Consider the following 14,885-nt stretch of genomic DNA (forward strand, 5'->3'; position numbering starts at 1 on the left):
CAACCTTGTATTGGGACAGCGCTCTTAACTGAGCTAACTGTCCAGGTTCCCTGAAAATACTTTTGAAAACTATATTTTGGGAGTTATTACACATTATACAAGTTTTTTGTTTTTAATTTTAGGCCAAGTTGAAGGGGCAAAATTAAAAGAGGCCCAGATCCGCAATGAACTAAAAACACATAATATTGACATTCCTGCAGTGCAACAGGTACAGTTTCCAAGTATATGTGAAAGAGTTTTTTTATTAAATTCTAGTCTATAATTTTCTTTTTACCTTTTATACTTCATTAGAAATCTCATGGGCACTATTGTTTTGGGGTATTAAGACATAAGTGAATTGTATTCTTGTCACTTGCTAGATATTAAAAAGGTCTAACAAAAGAATAGAGTACTCTTTTGAAACAAATTGAAGTTTGTATTTCTAATGTCATGACACCAATAAGTGAATTAATTGTACACCAACTTGAGAACTGCATTGAAGAGACTAAGTTTTAGTCAGTATATATGGTAGCAAAGAAAATGGGATAAAGTAACAAAAGACTAAAATATTTTAAATTTACATTATTTTATGTACAAGTAGGGCAAAAATAGGTTTACATTTGTATAGAAAATACAATAATTAGTAAATAATAAAAGAATAAACTGTTTCACATACTCACAACTGTAAACTTGGCACACCCATATATGTTTCGAAAAGAAGTTTATTATTTAGTTGTATTTTTTTTTTTTTAAGATTTTTTTTACTTTTATTTTTTTTTTTATTTTAGTGAGAGGAGGAAAGGCAGAGAGACAGACTACTGCATATGCCCTGACCTGGATCCAGCAAGCCCATTAGGGGGCGATACTCTGCCCATCTGGGGCCACTGCTCTGTTGCTTGGCATCCGAGCTATTTTTTTAGCATCTGAGGCAGATGGCAGAGAGCCATCCTCAGCACCTGAGACCAACTCACTTGAACCAATCGAGCCATGGCTACGGGAGGGGAAGAGAGAGAGAGAGAGAGAGAGAGAGAGAAGGCAAGAGAAGGGTGAGGGGTAGAGAAGCAAATGGTTGCTTCTCCTGAGTGCCCTGACCAAGAATCGAACCCTGGACATCCACACATTGGGCTGATGTTCTACCACTGAGGCAACCGGCCAGGGCCTATATTTCTTGATTAAGTTAAAAAATCAGTGAGGTAAAAGCTTTACAAATATTATAACCATATTCTTTAGATCTCTGGTCTAATGCTCTCCCAACTGAACTATTTTGGCAGCTTATAACCATATTCTTTAAAATAATGCTTGCATAGTAACGTTATGTTACTGGGTTGTCCAGTTGATTTTTCTTTGCTCTATTTATGGACAGTCTGGTGAAAGAGTACTTGGCTTTATAGTTAATTTTCCTTTATATATTACAGATGCCACACATTGAAGCACTTTTGAAAAGAAAGATATTAGAACAGGAAGAACTAAAGAAAAAACCCAGACGATCATGTACTCTTCCAAACTATACTAAAAGCAGTGGAAATGTTTTGGGAAAGGTATGTGTTTAAGCTTTTTGAGAGGCAGTACATTTTATTATCTTGTTTTGTTCAAAATGTGTTCTCTTTTTACTTTTTAATTTTTTTCAATAAATTACTTGCTTTCATTATAATAGAGATTTGATAGACTTCAAAACTGAAATGTATACTTAATTCCATAATTCTTATTAACTGTTGAGAGCTATGGTAGAAATTAACATGTCTTATTTCAAGGCTTTTTGTTTACTTAGAGATAATTTCATGTCGTATGGCTTTATAAAGGTAGCCAAGACCTTTCTGTGTGACTCAGACTTCAGTGAGACAACTGGAGAGTGACCAGAATTTGAGTCTAATATTACTAGAGAGTTCATTAGGGGGTGCTCCTAGAGCTTAAGAAAAAACAAGAACAACAAAGAACTCTTTATACATGTTTGCTGCCCAGAGTGCCATTCTTTCTTTTCTTCTATTCCCTTTTGGTTCTACCTTTTGTCCGAATTGTATTTTCATTTTTATCCAACTGTTACTCAACCTGAACATTCTATTTTATAGAAAGTGTTTCTTGTAGGTGTCCCTAATATATACAGTTTTTAATAGTGTTAAGGTTTATGGTAAATGAATATGTGTTTTACTTGTTAAACTTTTTTATTTAATATGTATCCTAGCTTTCTGCTTTTATCTCTGTTTTATAACTGAGGAAACAAACTGAAAAACTGAAGATTTAAAAACTTGCTCAAGGTTACATAGCAAGCAAGTGGAAGAGCCTAGATTCAAGCCCACTCAGTCTGACCCCATAGTCTGTGCTGTTTATCACTGTTCTTTTTTTTTTTTTTTTTGCATTTTTCTGAAGCTGGAAACAGGAAGAGACAGACAGACTTCCGCATGCACCCGACCAGGATCCACCCGGCACGCCTACCAGGGGCGACGCTCTGCCCACCAGGGGGCGATGCTCTGCCCATCCTGGGCATCGCCATGTTGTGACCAGAGCCACTCTAGCACCTGAGGCAGAGGCCACAGAGCCATCCCCAGCGCCCGGGCCATCTTTGCTCCAATGGAGCCTTGGCTACGGGAGGGGTGGAGAAGCAAATGGGCACTTCTCCTGTGTGCCCTGGCCGGGAATCAAACCCGGGTCCTCCGCACGCTAGGCCGATGCTCTACCGCTGAGCCAACCGGCCAGGGCCTATCACTGTTCTTTATTGTCTTTGTACATCATTCTTTTACAACTACCCTGTGAACTTTTTATAGTATTTCTACTGTTATGTGGGGAAGTCGAAGTTCAGAGAACTTAATTTGTCGATATATAATTAGTAAGAAGCAGAACTTAGACATTAACTGAAGTCCATGGTAGTTTATTTATAAGTGGTTATCTAACCTCACAAGCAAACTACACACTAAAAATAGGGGACAATGCTTACTCTAAAAGTGTGTAGCAATGTTTACTACCAAAATTCTGTTACATATGAAAACCCCAAATATAAATGAAAATTTAAAAATGTGAATTTGGCCCTTGGCCGATTGGTTCAGCGGTTCGATATCTGGTCAGGGCACACAGGAGAAGTGACCATCTACTTCTCCACCCCTCTCCCTCCCCCTTATCTCTCAAGCTCTCTCTCTCCTCCTTCTCCTCCCCCTCCCGCAGCCATGGCTCAAAATGGTTTGAGCAAGTTGGCCCCAGGCGCTGAGGATGACACCATGGACTCACCTCAGGTGCTAAAATAGCTCAATTGAAGAGCAAAGGAGCAGTGGCCCCAGATGGGCAGAACATGGCCCTGGAGGGGGCTTGCCAGGTGGATCCTGGGCAGGGCGCATGTGGGAGTCTGTCTCTCTTCCTCCCCACCTCTCACTTAATAAAAATAAAGAGAGAGGAGAGAAGGAAGGAAGGAAAGGAGGGAGGGAGGAAGGAAGAAAGTTTATAAGCTGGAAAACAAATGCTAATTTATAATTTTTTAATTGTTATTACTCTGAATTAATTTATAGAATTTTAAGAAAGAAGCAGTCCTATGATTTTGTGCACGTTGATACCTATAGTAGTTAGCCTGACTTCAGGTACTACCATCCCACATTCAGTGATTCATTTGATAAAAATTCTTGCTCAATATGTAAGATTATTGCCAAAGTATAAAATAAATTTTAGCAGAAGAAATGTATTTTTAAGTCTTTCACCTGACCTGTGGTGGCGCAGTGGATAAAGTGTCGACCTGGAATGCTGAGGTCACTGGTTCAAAACCCCAGGCTTGCCTGGTCAAGGCACATATGGAAGTTGAAGCTTCCTGCTTTCCCCCTCTTCTCTTTCTTTCTCTTACTCTCTTTTTGCTCTCTGAAAATGAAAATGAATAAATAAAATCTAAAAAAAAAGTCTTTCAGGCAGAAGTTTATCATAACATGTCTTGAAAATCAGGGGGAAAACGGAAATTTATGTAGTTTTTCCTCTGTCCTCGCAGAAGTATAAGCCCTGTCCTAACCAGCAAGAGAAAATTATTTCAAGTTATGTTTAATCTTCTTCCTTGATTCATTTTTTAAATAATTTTATGGCATTCTAAAACTAGAATAAATAAATATGTAATATAGTAGGAGATAGAGGAGTTTACAATGTATTTATTTATTTATTTATTTTAAAAAGAAAGGAAGGGAGAGAGATGAGAAGCATCAACTCATAATTGGGGCACTTCAGCTGTTCATTGATTGCTTCTCATACATGCCTTAACAAGGGGGCTCCAACTGATCCAGTGACCTCTTGCTCAAGCCAGTGACCTTGAGCATTGAGATAGCCATCTTTGGATCTTGTCAATTAACCAGCACAAACTGGCGAGCCTGCACTAAAGTCAGCAACCTCAGAGTTTCAAACCCGGGACCTCAGGGCCATGAATCTTTTATCCTTGAGGACAAATTAGCAACATCCATGAAAATAGCTAGGGTAGACTCAAAATTGGAAAAGTAATTAAAGCTTGAATAAATAGAACATTGTGTGTGCTACACAGCTTAAAAGAGTGACTGCATGTCTTAGGGTTAAGTATTTGGAAAAATAAAAAATAATACTGTGTATATTTGTATCACCTAAAGCTTATAGAGAAAGTATAGTGTTGAAGAGTCTAGAGGGCTTCCAATCATATCTTCACTTGAAATTAATTACTGCAGTTAAAAAATTAGGGTACTTATGATCAATCACAAAATGGACACCTATCTGTCCTGGCACTGATGGTCAAAAATAGAATGATGTCATATTAATTTGATTGTCACTACTAATCCTTCCTTTGTTTGCTAGAACATTTTTTTATCTTCATTTACATGTGTTAGTTTCTCCACATAACTGTTTTCCTACCATTTTCCCACTAACTTCAGGAGAATTGGAGTACATGGTTAGGCATTATGATGTTTCTAAAAGTGACAACTTTCTCATTGCTAGGGCAGGTTTTTACCACCAGATTAGGTAAGATAAAGGGTAAATTGGACCATAACAGTGCAGTAAATGAGGTTTTTAAATTGGCCACAAAATTTCACCCTTGTTGGACTTTGAACAAGAATACCTACTTATGACTCAAGTGTTTGTAAATAGGAGAGTGGCTATCGAGCCTAAGTTCCAAAGTTTTCATATAAGCAGAAGAAATAATTCTTATTTGTGACATTTAGAAGTTTTTCTGAAAGAAATTCCATGATATTGGAGTAAAATATCTACTTAGAAGGGTATGGTATATAACTGTACTTATGTTTATTGAATCTTAAAACTCCATTTATTATATGTGTATGTTATTTAAATATATTCTATGGTTACTTAATTAAAACACGTTCCCAATAGTAGAGATATTAAATGTGAAAAATGTACATTATTAATTAGCTGTACTATTCCATTTATTTTTATTTGCTCATTTGCAAAATTTATTGGTGTTTTACTCTGTGGAATAGTTTTTCTAAAACTTAACAGCAGAATTGACAATTTAATATTCAAGCCAGTAGATTTTTACAATTTGATAATATTAATTCATGTGTTTCAGAAAAATGTTTTTGCCCCTTAGACTTGGACTTTTAAAATATTTAATATCAAATTTTTATATATTTAGAGCTTTATACTTGATTTTTTAAAATGGGTTATAGATTGCACACCTGGCACAAATTGAAGATGACAGAGCTGCAATGGTTATTTCTTGGCATCTTGCAAGTGATATGGATTGTGTTGTCACCCTGACCACTGAAGCTGCACGTCGTATCTATGATGAAACCCAAGGTCGTCAGCAGGTGTTGCCCCTTGATTCTATTTATAAGAAGACTCTCCCAGATTGGAAAAGGTTAGCTAAAGTGAAAATAATGATTTTTTTTATGAAATAAAAGCTCAGAATTTAAAAATGCTTTCTCTAAAAAGATGCCTAAAACAAACTGAGAAATGACTAAAATCGTCAGCATTCTTTTATCTTCATTATAAATGTGTATAGTTCATTAAGATCAGTGTAGCAGTGTATTCAATTATATATGCTGGCTATGTGTAATTTGCTAATTTTTTTTTTTGTATATATGAAACACACATAGCACATGCACACACAAACCCAAAGCACATTTTTGGGTTTTGCCTCAGCAAAGATGGAAAGATTTCATTATCATTAGCTAGCAATATGAAATGGCTTCCTTTAGAGTAAGGGTATAGATGCATGTCTTTTGTCCTATTTATGTAATATGAAAATAAATAGACATCATTTAGGTAGAGAGCATCTCTATTGTAACTGCCAGTAGCAAAGGTGAAATGTAAGACCATCTAGTTAGGATGTTATATCCTATTTTAATATAAATCTTCATTTCTTTAATTTAAGAAATTATTTCTTCATTTGCTTTTCAAAATATGATTTTAGGTAGTTACCATGCAAATCAATTAGGTATCTTTAATCTAAATTTTAAAATATCTTATTTTGACTATTTCCTAAAATCCACTTTAAAAGACCTGGAAGAAAATGGCAATAAAACAGAAAAATTAGAATGTGTAAGAATATTGACCAGGAATTTTCTCAGATTTACAAAGCTTTGCTAGCCCTACAGTTGCATAGAAATAGGGACTTTAAGGAGAATGGGAACTCATTAAAAGTCTACTGTGTTATTAAACTAACATTTCATTTTGTAATAAAAATAAATTAAGAAAACAACTAGAATTTGAACTCAAATTTGTCTGCTTCTAAAATCTCTCATTCTGCTACTATTCAAGATCCATTTTAAGCAACATGGAAAATCCCATCAGATTATAATTACTGTGTTGATAAGGGTAAATAATACTTTTGCCAGAATAATTTTCCCTTCAGGAGGTCTTCTCTTATGTCCATAATCCCTGAAGACCAAATTAAGAACCCATGATTCAAGAAAAGTAGGAATTTGGTATTTAGGGCTAAAGTTTGCACTAGGAACTAGTTATCTCCTCTGTTCCTGGTATTGTGCCTCTAATTGGGATTGAGTTAACTAGCTCCTAGAGCTGCCTCGACTCTCCAGCACTTCCACCTTCAAGATTTGAAAAACTACCAGTACATTATATGGAAAGGAAAGGCCCCACTCCCCAACCAGCCCCTATCTCTTGAATCCAATTGTTACCTCTCAGCTTCAGTTGCTCATTCTGTATGCTGGGTGCTACCTGTATCACCTGTGTCTCAGTCTTGAGCCTGCCCTTCACTCCATTCCAGGGCCCCTGTCCCCATGATGCAGTTATATTATTGGCATCCTCATTTGGGGCCAGCTTTAGAGGTTACTATTCTTATGTCATTGTCAAATAGCAACAGTTTATATTGAGTTTACAAACTAATTGAAGCTAGTAATACAGATAAAATTAAGTAGATATTTTTATATGATAAAGGCTTTTTATTTCTAAGGGAATAATAATTCAGGAGTTTTACTTGTAGATGAGAGTTGATTAAATCATCACAATAATGTGATATATTCATGTTTTTCTTAGTTTACATTTTTTTATTAAAATGTAGTATTAGTTTTAATACTTTAAAATTTTCTTCTTTTCTTTCAGACCTCTGCCTCATTACCGAAATGGAAAATTATATTTTATACCTATTGGAGATCCAGTCTTTGCCCGAGATTTGCTAACATTTCCAGATAACATAGAGCATTGTGAAACAGGTAAAGGAAACTATGGTGACTTGATTTTATATAGATGTTATATTTGTGAACCAGAAATATAAATTACTAATTTTGGAACTTACATTCTTATTTAGTTTATAGGTGATAGTTTTATGAATTTTAATTCTCTAATTTTTTCCAATTATAGGAGAGTGTTGAATAAAATTCTTATGTTAGCATTCTTTGTAAGAAAAATATTCAGTATGTTTTAATATATTCATATGGCCAAAGAAGGTGTCATAATTTAAATTTTTTATTTATTGAATTTTTTAGTATTTGGTATGCTGTTAGGAGACACCATTATTTTGGATAATTTGGATGCTGCCAATCAGTATAGAAAAGAGGTATGTGTTTGAATTATTTTTAATTTGTAGCTTTAATTCTAATATGTTTTTAAATATTTCATATATTATATACTTAAGAGAAATAACTTCATTTTATGACATGTGCAGATAACTAAGTAACCTTGTCAAAATCTATTTAAGTCCTACATATTGATAAGCAACATAAAATTGGGCAAAATATATGAATAGGCCACCATGCATGTTAAAATGAGACATTGTGGGGGGCTATGAAATTATCTAAGACTCAAAACTGATTTTTGGTGGTGGTTTTGGAAAAGAGTACTCTCAGAAAATGTTGATAGGAATGTAATTTTATGTAGCCCTTGTTTATTAGTCGTTAGGGTTGTTGTAACAAAGTATCGCATTACCTTAAACAATAGAAATTCATTGTCTCTCAGTTCTGGAGTCTTGAAATCCAAATTCAGGGTGTGAACAGGGTTCATTCTTTCTGAGGGCTCTTAGGGAAGGATGTCTTCCAGGCCTGTGTCTTAGGTTTGTGGTGGTTACCTTCTTCTGTTCACATCTGTCCATAACTATGTTCATTTTTTATAAGGACTCCAGTCATTAGATTAGGGCCCAACCTAATTACCTCATTTTAATTGGATTTCTTCTTCAAAGACCTTATCTTTAAATTAGGTCATATCCTGGGGAACTAGGGGTTAGGACTTCAACACACAAATTTTGAGGTATACAATTCAACTTATCTCTGAAGGCACAATTTGGCAATATAAATGTTTTAGTAACTTGCTACATAATAAACACTCCAAAAGTTGCTTTAAACAAAAATAATGTATTAGTTCTCATATCTCTGTGGGTTTCTCCAAGTGGTGATAGAAGGCCTTTGCTAGTAAACTGGAACCCCCCAAAGGGCTAAACCTTAGTGTGAGGGTAAAGAAAGAAATAATACCTGCCACTTCCATTTCAATTCCATGTACCTCTGGAAACAGCAAGAAGATCTTAAATATCTGATGAGAGGAAGCATATATTCTCTCTGGAGAAATTCACCTTTATCTTAGAACTGAAATAATTTCCATATTGAATATAAGAGAAGAAGTTTTAAAAATATGTTTAATATAGCTCAAGAAATGAAAGTGTTTGAAAATTAGGAAAGAACAAGTCAACTTGAAATCAAATATAGCTGCCTGGACAATGGCGGCACAGAGGATAAAGCATCAACCTGTAATGCTGAGGTCCTGGTTCAAAGCCCTGGGCCTTCCTAGTCAAGGCACATATGACACGCAACCAATGACCAATTAAAGTGAAGCAACTATAAGTTAATACTGTTCACTCCCTCCCTCTCTCCTCTCTGTGTAAAATCAATAAATAAAATCTTTTAAAAAATCAAATAGAGCTTCAGCCTGACAGGGAGTAGTACAGTGAATGGAGTGTTGACTTGGAACTCTGCAGTCCCAGGTTCAACACCTTAAGGTTGCCAGCTTGAAGCCCAAAGTCACTGGTTTGAGAAAGGGGTCACCCCCCCCCCCCCCAGTAAAGGTACCTATAGAAGCAATCATTGAACCACTAAAGTAAAGTAACTACAAGTACATGCTTTTCACTCCTCTCTGTCTCAAAAAAAAAAAAATTGAGCTTCTAAAAATAAAAAATATAGGCCCTGGCCGGTTGACTCAGTGGTAGAGCATTGACCTAGCGTGCAGAAGTCCTGGGTTCAATTCCCGGCCAGGGCACACAGGAGAAGTGCCCATCTGCTTCTCCACCCCTCCCCCTCTCCTTCCTCTCTGTCTCTCTCTTCCCCTCCTGCAGCTGAGGCTCCATTGGAGCAAAGATGGCCCGGGCGCTGGGGATGGCTCTGTGGCCTCTGCCTCAGGCGCTAGAATGGCTCTGGATGCAACAGAGCGACGCCCCCTGGTGGGCATGCCGGGTGGATCCTGGTCGGGCGCATGCAGGAGTCTGTCTGACTGCCTCCCTGTTTCCAGCTTCAGGAAAAAAAAAAGTGTGTGTGTGTGTGTGTGTGTGTAAAAAATAAATACTCACTGGACAGGTTTAACAGCTTAAGAGAGAATGGTGAATTGGGAAATAGGTAAGAAAAATTATCCAGACTTCAGCTCAGAGAGAAGGAATGTAAGAAAAAAAGGTTGAGAGTCATGGAGGACAGAATGAGAAAAATCTCAAAGTCTAAGCATAGTACCAAGAAGAGGATCATAGAAATATTTGAAGAATTAATGAATGAAAACTTTTTAGGAAGGATGAAAGACTGCAGTTAGCTTCAGATAAAACATCATGGAGCAGTATGTGACAAAAGCAAGTAAAATTATGTTCCTCATAATTGGTATAGCACATATTGATTTCTTTGCTTCCAAAGTTTTGAATGTAGTCATGTTATTCCTGTGGTTAAATATTGTTTTAAAGCCCTTCTGAGAAAGGCTTTTATGAAATCCCTTGGTAACATTGTTAGGTTTCAGTAGTCTTTGTTACTATTTTCTCTTCCTAAATGTTTCATGCCATTTATACTAGTTCAACCCCTTGTTTATTCCACCCCTTACTAGTTCCTATAGCAGTTGTGAATAGGTATTTCCCAGAGTGACGGACTGTTGTTTACTCATTGAATTTTGTCATAATAAAGTGTTTAGTAAAGCAGAATTATAAGATTGAAGGATACTTTGAGCATTAAAAAACTGTCCATGAAAATAATATCAGCAGAATTGTAAAAGGGGAGCTAAAATGTCCTTTCTACCTGAGGCTAAAGACTTAGATTGTCACTCTGTGAACAAGAAAATAGACAAGTCTGTAAATCTGAGTGTGTTTGTTATTATTTAAGTGGTACAAATCCTTAAAAACTGGCCCTGGCTGGTTGGCTCAGTGAATAGAGAATCAGCTGGGCATATGAACGTCCAGGGTTCGATTCCCGGTCAGGACACACAAAAGAAGCGACCATCTGCTTCTCTTCCCCACTCTCTCCCTCTTTCCCTCCCACAGGCAGTGGCTCGGTTGGTTCAAGCATCAGCCCGGGGCACTCAGGATAGCTCAAATCAACCAAATCGGGCCCCAGATGGAAGTTGCTGGGTGGATCCTGGTAGGGGCACATCTGGGATTCTACCTCACTATCTCCCCTCCTCTCACTTAAAAAAAAACAAAAAAACAAACAAACAACCTTAAAAACATTGCCTGGTTGCTGATAAATGGATAGTACATGAACACAGTTTGTACTTTTAAAGTTCACTTTTAGAAAACATAAATCCAAACCAAAACTAAGAAAGTAGGGTGTTATCGTTTGTTTAATAAAGAATTCACAACAGGGTTTCTTCAAGTAGGCATCTAATTTAATATTTTTTTAAATATTCAATTCGTTGGGGAAACATCTGCAAAGTACCCCTGGAATTATATTAAAAGAGTAAATACTGGTCATGATTTTCTATGACATGACCTACTACTTTTACATTTTTTAAATATCAAGTTCTATTTAATCTTTCATAATTGAAAAGACTATTTTACCCTCAATTTTAGATTGGAGTAGGTATTTTTACATGTTGTTATAATGTTCTTCAGTCATTTTATAATGTATGCATTCTGTTTTATTATGTGAAACACCATTATTTATGTAACTTACTGAAACATAAATTTTGTATTTTTCATTCAGGGCACATTGTTCGCATCTGTGATTTATTTTTTTAGAGTGAATTTTTAGAAGTGTAATTACTGGCTCATGAAGAATGTTAGCTGTTTAATACTTGTCACATTTCCTTTTAGAAGGGCTGTCCCAGAGCATATTAGTACAAGAAGACCCTTTCTCCATAGCTCTCTTGACATTCAGTGTGGTGTGTGGTGCGGTATACATGGTTTCACATTTTGAGTAGTAAAAATATTTCATTTGAATTCTGCTTCTCTGATTACCATTGAAGTTGAACATTTAATTTTTTATATACGTATATATTTCCTAGATCTATTTTGAAAGAACACTCTTAAAGATTATGAAATACTAAATCTAGTATCTCTCTTTTATGCTCTCACTTCTCTGAAGAATTTAATTCTTGACTAACGCTACCTTTTTGCCATGACTTAGGTTTTACTAAATAATTCTAGTTCCCTCAACTCTCACATTACTAGTTCTTTTACTTCCCAAGTTGCAATTGTAGTGTTGTCCTCTGAAGATTCCGCCCTGTGCTTTCCGTTTGTATTTTCTTCAGTTTAGTATTCCCTCTTTGCTATTTTTTGATCATTTGGAAAATTTGTATTTAAAAGAAGAAAATTGAGTTACAGTGCTGCCTTGATATTGCCATGGCTTTCAGAAGCACAGGTTTCTGAAGTATTACCTTAATATTAGATTGGAGTAGGTATTTTTACATGTTAATTTATAATGTATACATTAGAACTTAATATATAAGGCTGGTCCCTCTCTTCCTTCCTCTTATCAGTCAAGCTGTCAGTTTTACTTTTTTCCATTTATGTTATCTCTGTTCTAATGTAGGCTCACACTTTAGAATTCTTCATCCTAAATCATTGCCCTGCCTCTGTTTTTCCCCAGTTCATTTTTTTATCATTAGCTTATTAAAACACTTATGAAAATTTTGGCATGACCATGTCATTTCTAAATCTCAGAACCCTTAAATGATTACCTCTTTCTTAGAACAATTGAAATGTTTTAGACTCACTAATACCTGTTTACTTAAAATAGGTTGTTAAAATTACACACTGTCCTACCCTGCTCACCAGAGATGGAGATCGGATTCGAAGTAACGGAAAGTTTGGGGGCCTTCAGAATAAAGCTCCTCCAATGGACAAACTTCGGGGAATGGTATTTGGTGCTCCAGTACCAAAACAGTGTCTGGTCTTAGGGGAACAAATAGGTAGGTTGAATAAGTACTTGAGTAATTTCTCATTTGATTTTAATTCCTTGTGTACTGGGACTTGTGTATTGATATATTTTATTATAATATGAAAAATTAACGAGTACCAAATATGAATAAAATGGGTTTTTTATGTACATGTGACTTCTTGCCTCCATTTTCCCCCTCTATAGGCTACATTACCTTGTTTCTAGTCAGCCAATATAATTGTTTTTACAACTGTGCTCTGAAGTGCATATATAGGTGACCCTTTAAACAACAGGTTGGAAATGCATGGGTCCACTTATATGTAGACTTTTTTCACTAAATATATAGTTGGTCCTCATATCCCCAGGTTTCACATCCTTGGATCCAACCAATAGCAAATTAAAACAATATTTTCCATCTGCAGTTGGAAAACAGTATTTTTCATTTGCAGAATTCATGGATGTGGAGAGACAACTGTATGCATTGTTCTACATCATTTTACATAAGGAACTTGAGCATCTGTGGATTTTGGTATTCATGGTGGAGAGTGGGTCAGCACCCATAACCCTGTGTTGTTCAAAGTCACCTATACTTTTTCAGGAAGGTCCCCTACTTTAGAGCCTGTTTGCTCTTAATTTTATATATAGTAGTTCTAATCTGGGTGGATATCTATTTTTCAGCAAAAAGTAGTTTGTTATTAACTATTTTATAAGAAATGGTAAATACACATAATATAAAAATGTATCATCATTGAATGCACAGTTCGCCTTGGCAGGATAGGTCAGTTGGTTAGAGCATTGTCCTGAAGTACAAGGTTTGCCAGTTTGATCCCCAGTCAGGGCACATTCAGGAATAGATCGGTGTTCTTGTCTCTCTCGCTCTCTCCCTCTCTCTAAAATCAATAAAATAAGCAATAAAAAATATTTTAAGAAAGAACTTTTATTTTAAAAAATTAAATAGAAAGTAAATGCACAGTATAATAAATACTGTTAAGTACAGTCATACTGTTATACTACCAATCTCTAAAACTTTTTATTTTGCAAAACAGAAACTGCATACCTACTAGACAGCAACTCCTCATTCTCCTTTCCCCTAGTGCCCCTGGCAACTACTAGGGCTTCTAGGCATATAAGTAGAATCATACTTATTTGTCCTTGTGTGACTGCCTTGTTTCACTTAGCGTAATGTCTTCCAGGTGTATCTATGTTACAGCTGGTTCATTTGCCAGAATACATTTTCTTTTTAAGGTTGAATAATATTCTGTTGTGTATGTACCATATTTTATTATTAATGTATATATTTCATAAACATACCACTTGATAAATGTTCATAAAATGAACACTGCCCCTGTATTAAGAAATAGAACATTATCAGCACCTCAGAAGGTCTCTCAGGCCCTTTTCCTGTCACTTCCCAACCTCCTCTACAAAGAATAACTTTCTTAACTTAAAACAGCATATGTTAGTTTTATTCATTTTCATAACTTAATTGAATGGAATTATGCAAGGCATACTCTTTTGTGTGTCTGGCTTTATTTACTTAATACTATGTGTGTAACTGTAGTTCATTTACTTTACAGGATTGTATTCCATTGTGTAAATATACCATAGTTTATTTCTTTATTCCACTGTGAGGAATTTGGATGGTATCCAGTTTTTGCTTATTATTTTAGCCCCCAGCAATGTTCAAAGTAGTAGTTGGGTAACATAGTGGGGAGAAGGTTGTTTTGTATTCTTTTATGCAATGGTCAGTCAGATGCATCTATAAGAGGAGACAGGAAAGGCTCAAGAAAACAAAGTTTATTACATTCATGTCCTAGAGACAGGAGGCACCACATACTATGCAGGACCATGTGGGAAAACACCAACATGGTCAGTTGGCAGAAGACAGGAAGGAGAGTTCTTAGACCGCTGCTTTTCTTGAGGTTTCTGCAGGAAAAACAAGGTATGACAAGTTAAACAGTTTAGGATTGACTAGTTTGATTAATTCCAGTGGGCTTTGGGTCCTAGGTATGGTCTCTAGCTAATTGCCTGGTACCTGGTTCTGAGATGATAAGTCAGAAGAATAGTGCTTCTTGGTGTGCACAGGCCAGATAGTGGAGGCTTGGCCCTGGATTGATTAGTTTGCATATCAGAGGTATGCTGGACTCTTTGCTATCTCCAAGAATTGGCTAACTGGGAGGGGCA

At 36.0% G+C, this 14,885-nt stretch overlaps 1 protein-coding gene across 1 annotated transcript in view; it reads left to right on the plus strand.

Moving 5' to 3' along the window:
* Positions 1-14,885, plus strand: part of SMCHD1 (structural maintenance of chromosomes flexible hinge domain containing 1) — a 173,213-nt gene that overhangs the window by 143,470 nt on the left and 14,858 nt on the right. Inside the window, exons 40-45 of the mRNA XM_066353570.1 lie at positions 123-208; positions 1,395-1,517; positions 5,583-5,773; positions 7,477-7,586; positions 7,860-7,930; positions 12,561-12,732. Of these exons, the coding sequence (XP_066209667.1) occupies positions 123-208; positions 1,395-1,517; positions 5,583-5,773; positions 7,477-7,586; positions 7,860-7,930; positions 12,561-12,732 (753 nt within the window). The remainder of the gene's footprint in view (positions 1-122; positions 209-1,394; positions 1,518-5,582; positions 5,774-7,476; positions 7,587-7,859; positions 7,931-12,560; positions 12,733-14,885) is intronic.

The sequence above is a fragment of the Saccopteryx leptura genome, chromosome 11 (assembly GCF_036850995.1).
Source record: "Saccopteryx leptura isolate mSacLep1 chromosome 11, mSacLep1_pri_phased_curated, whole genome shotgun sequence".
In the NCBI taxonomy this organism is placed as follows: Eukaryota; Metazoa; Chordata; class Mammalia; order Chiroptera; family Emballonuridae; genus Saccopteryx; species Saccopteryx leptura.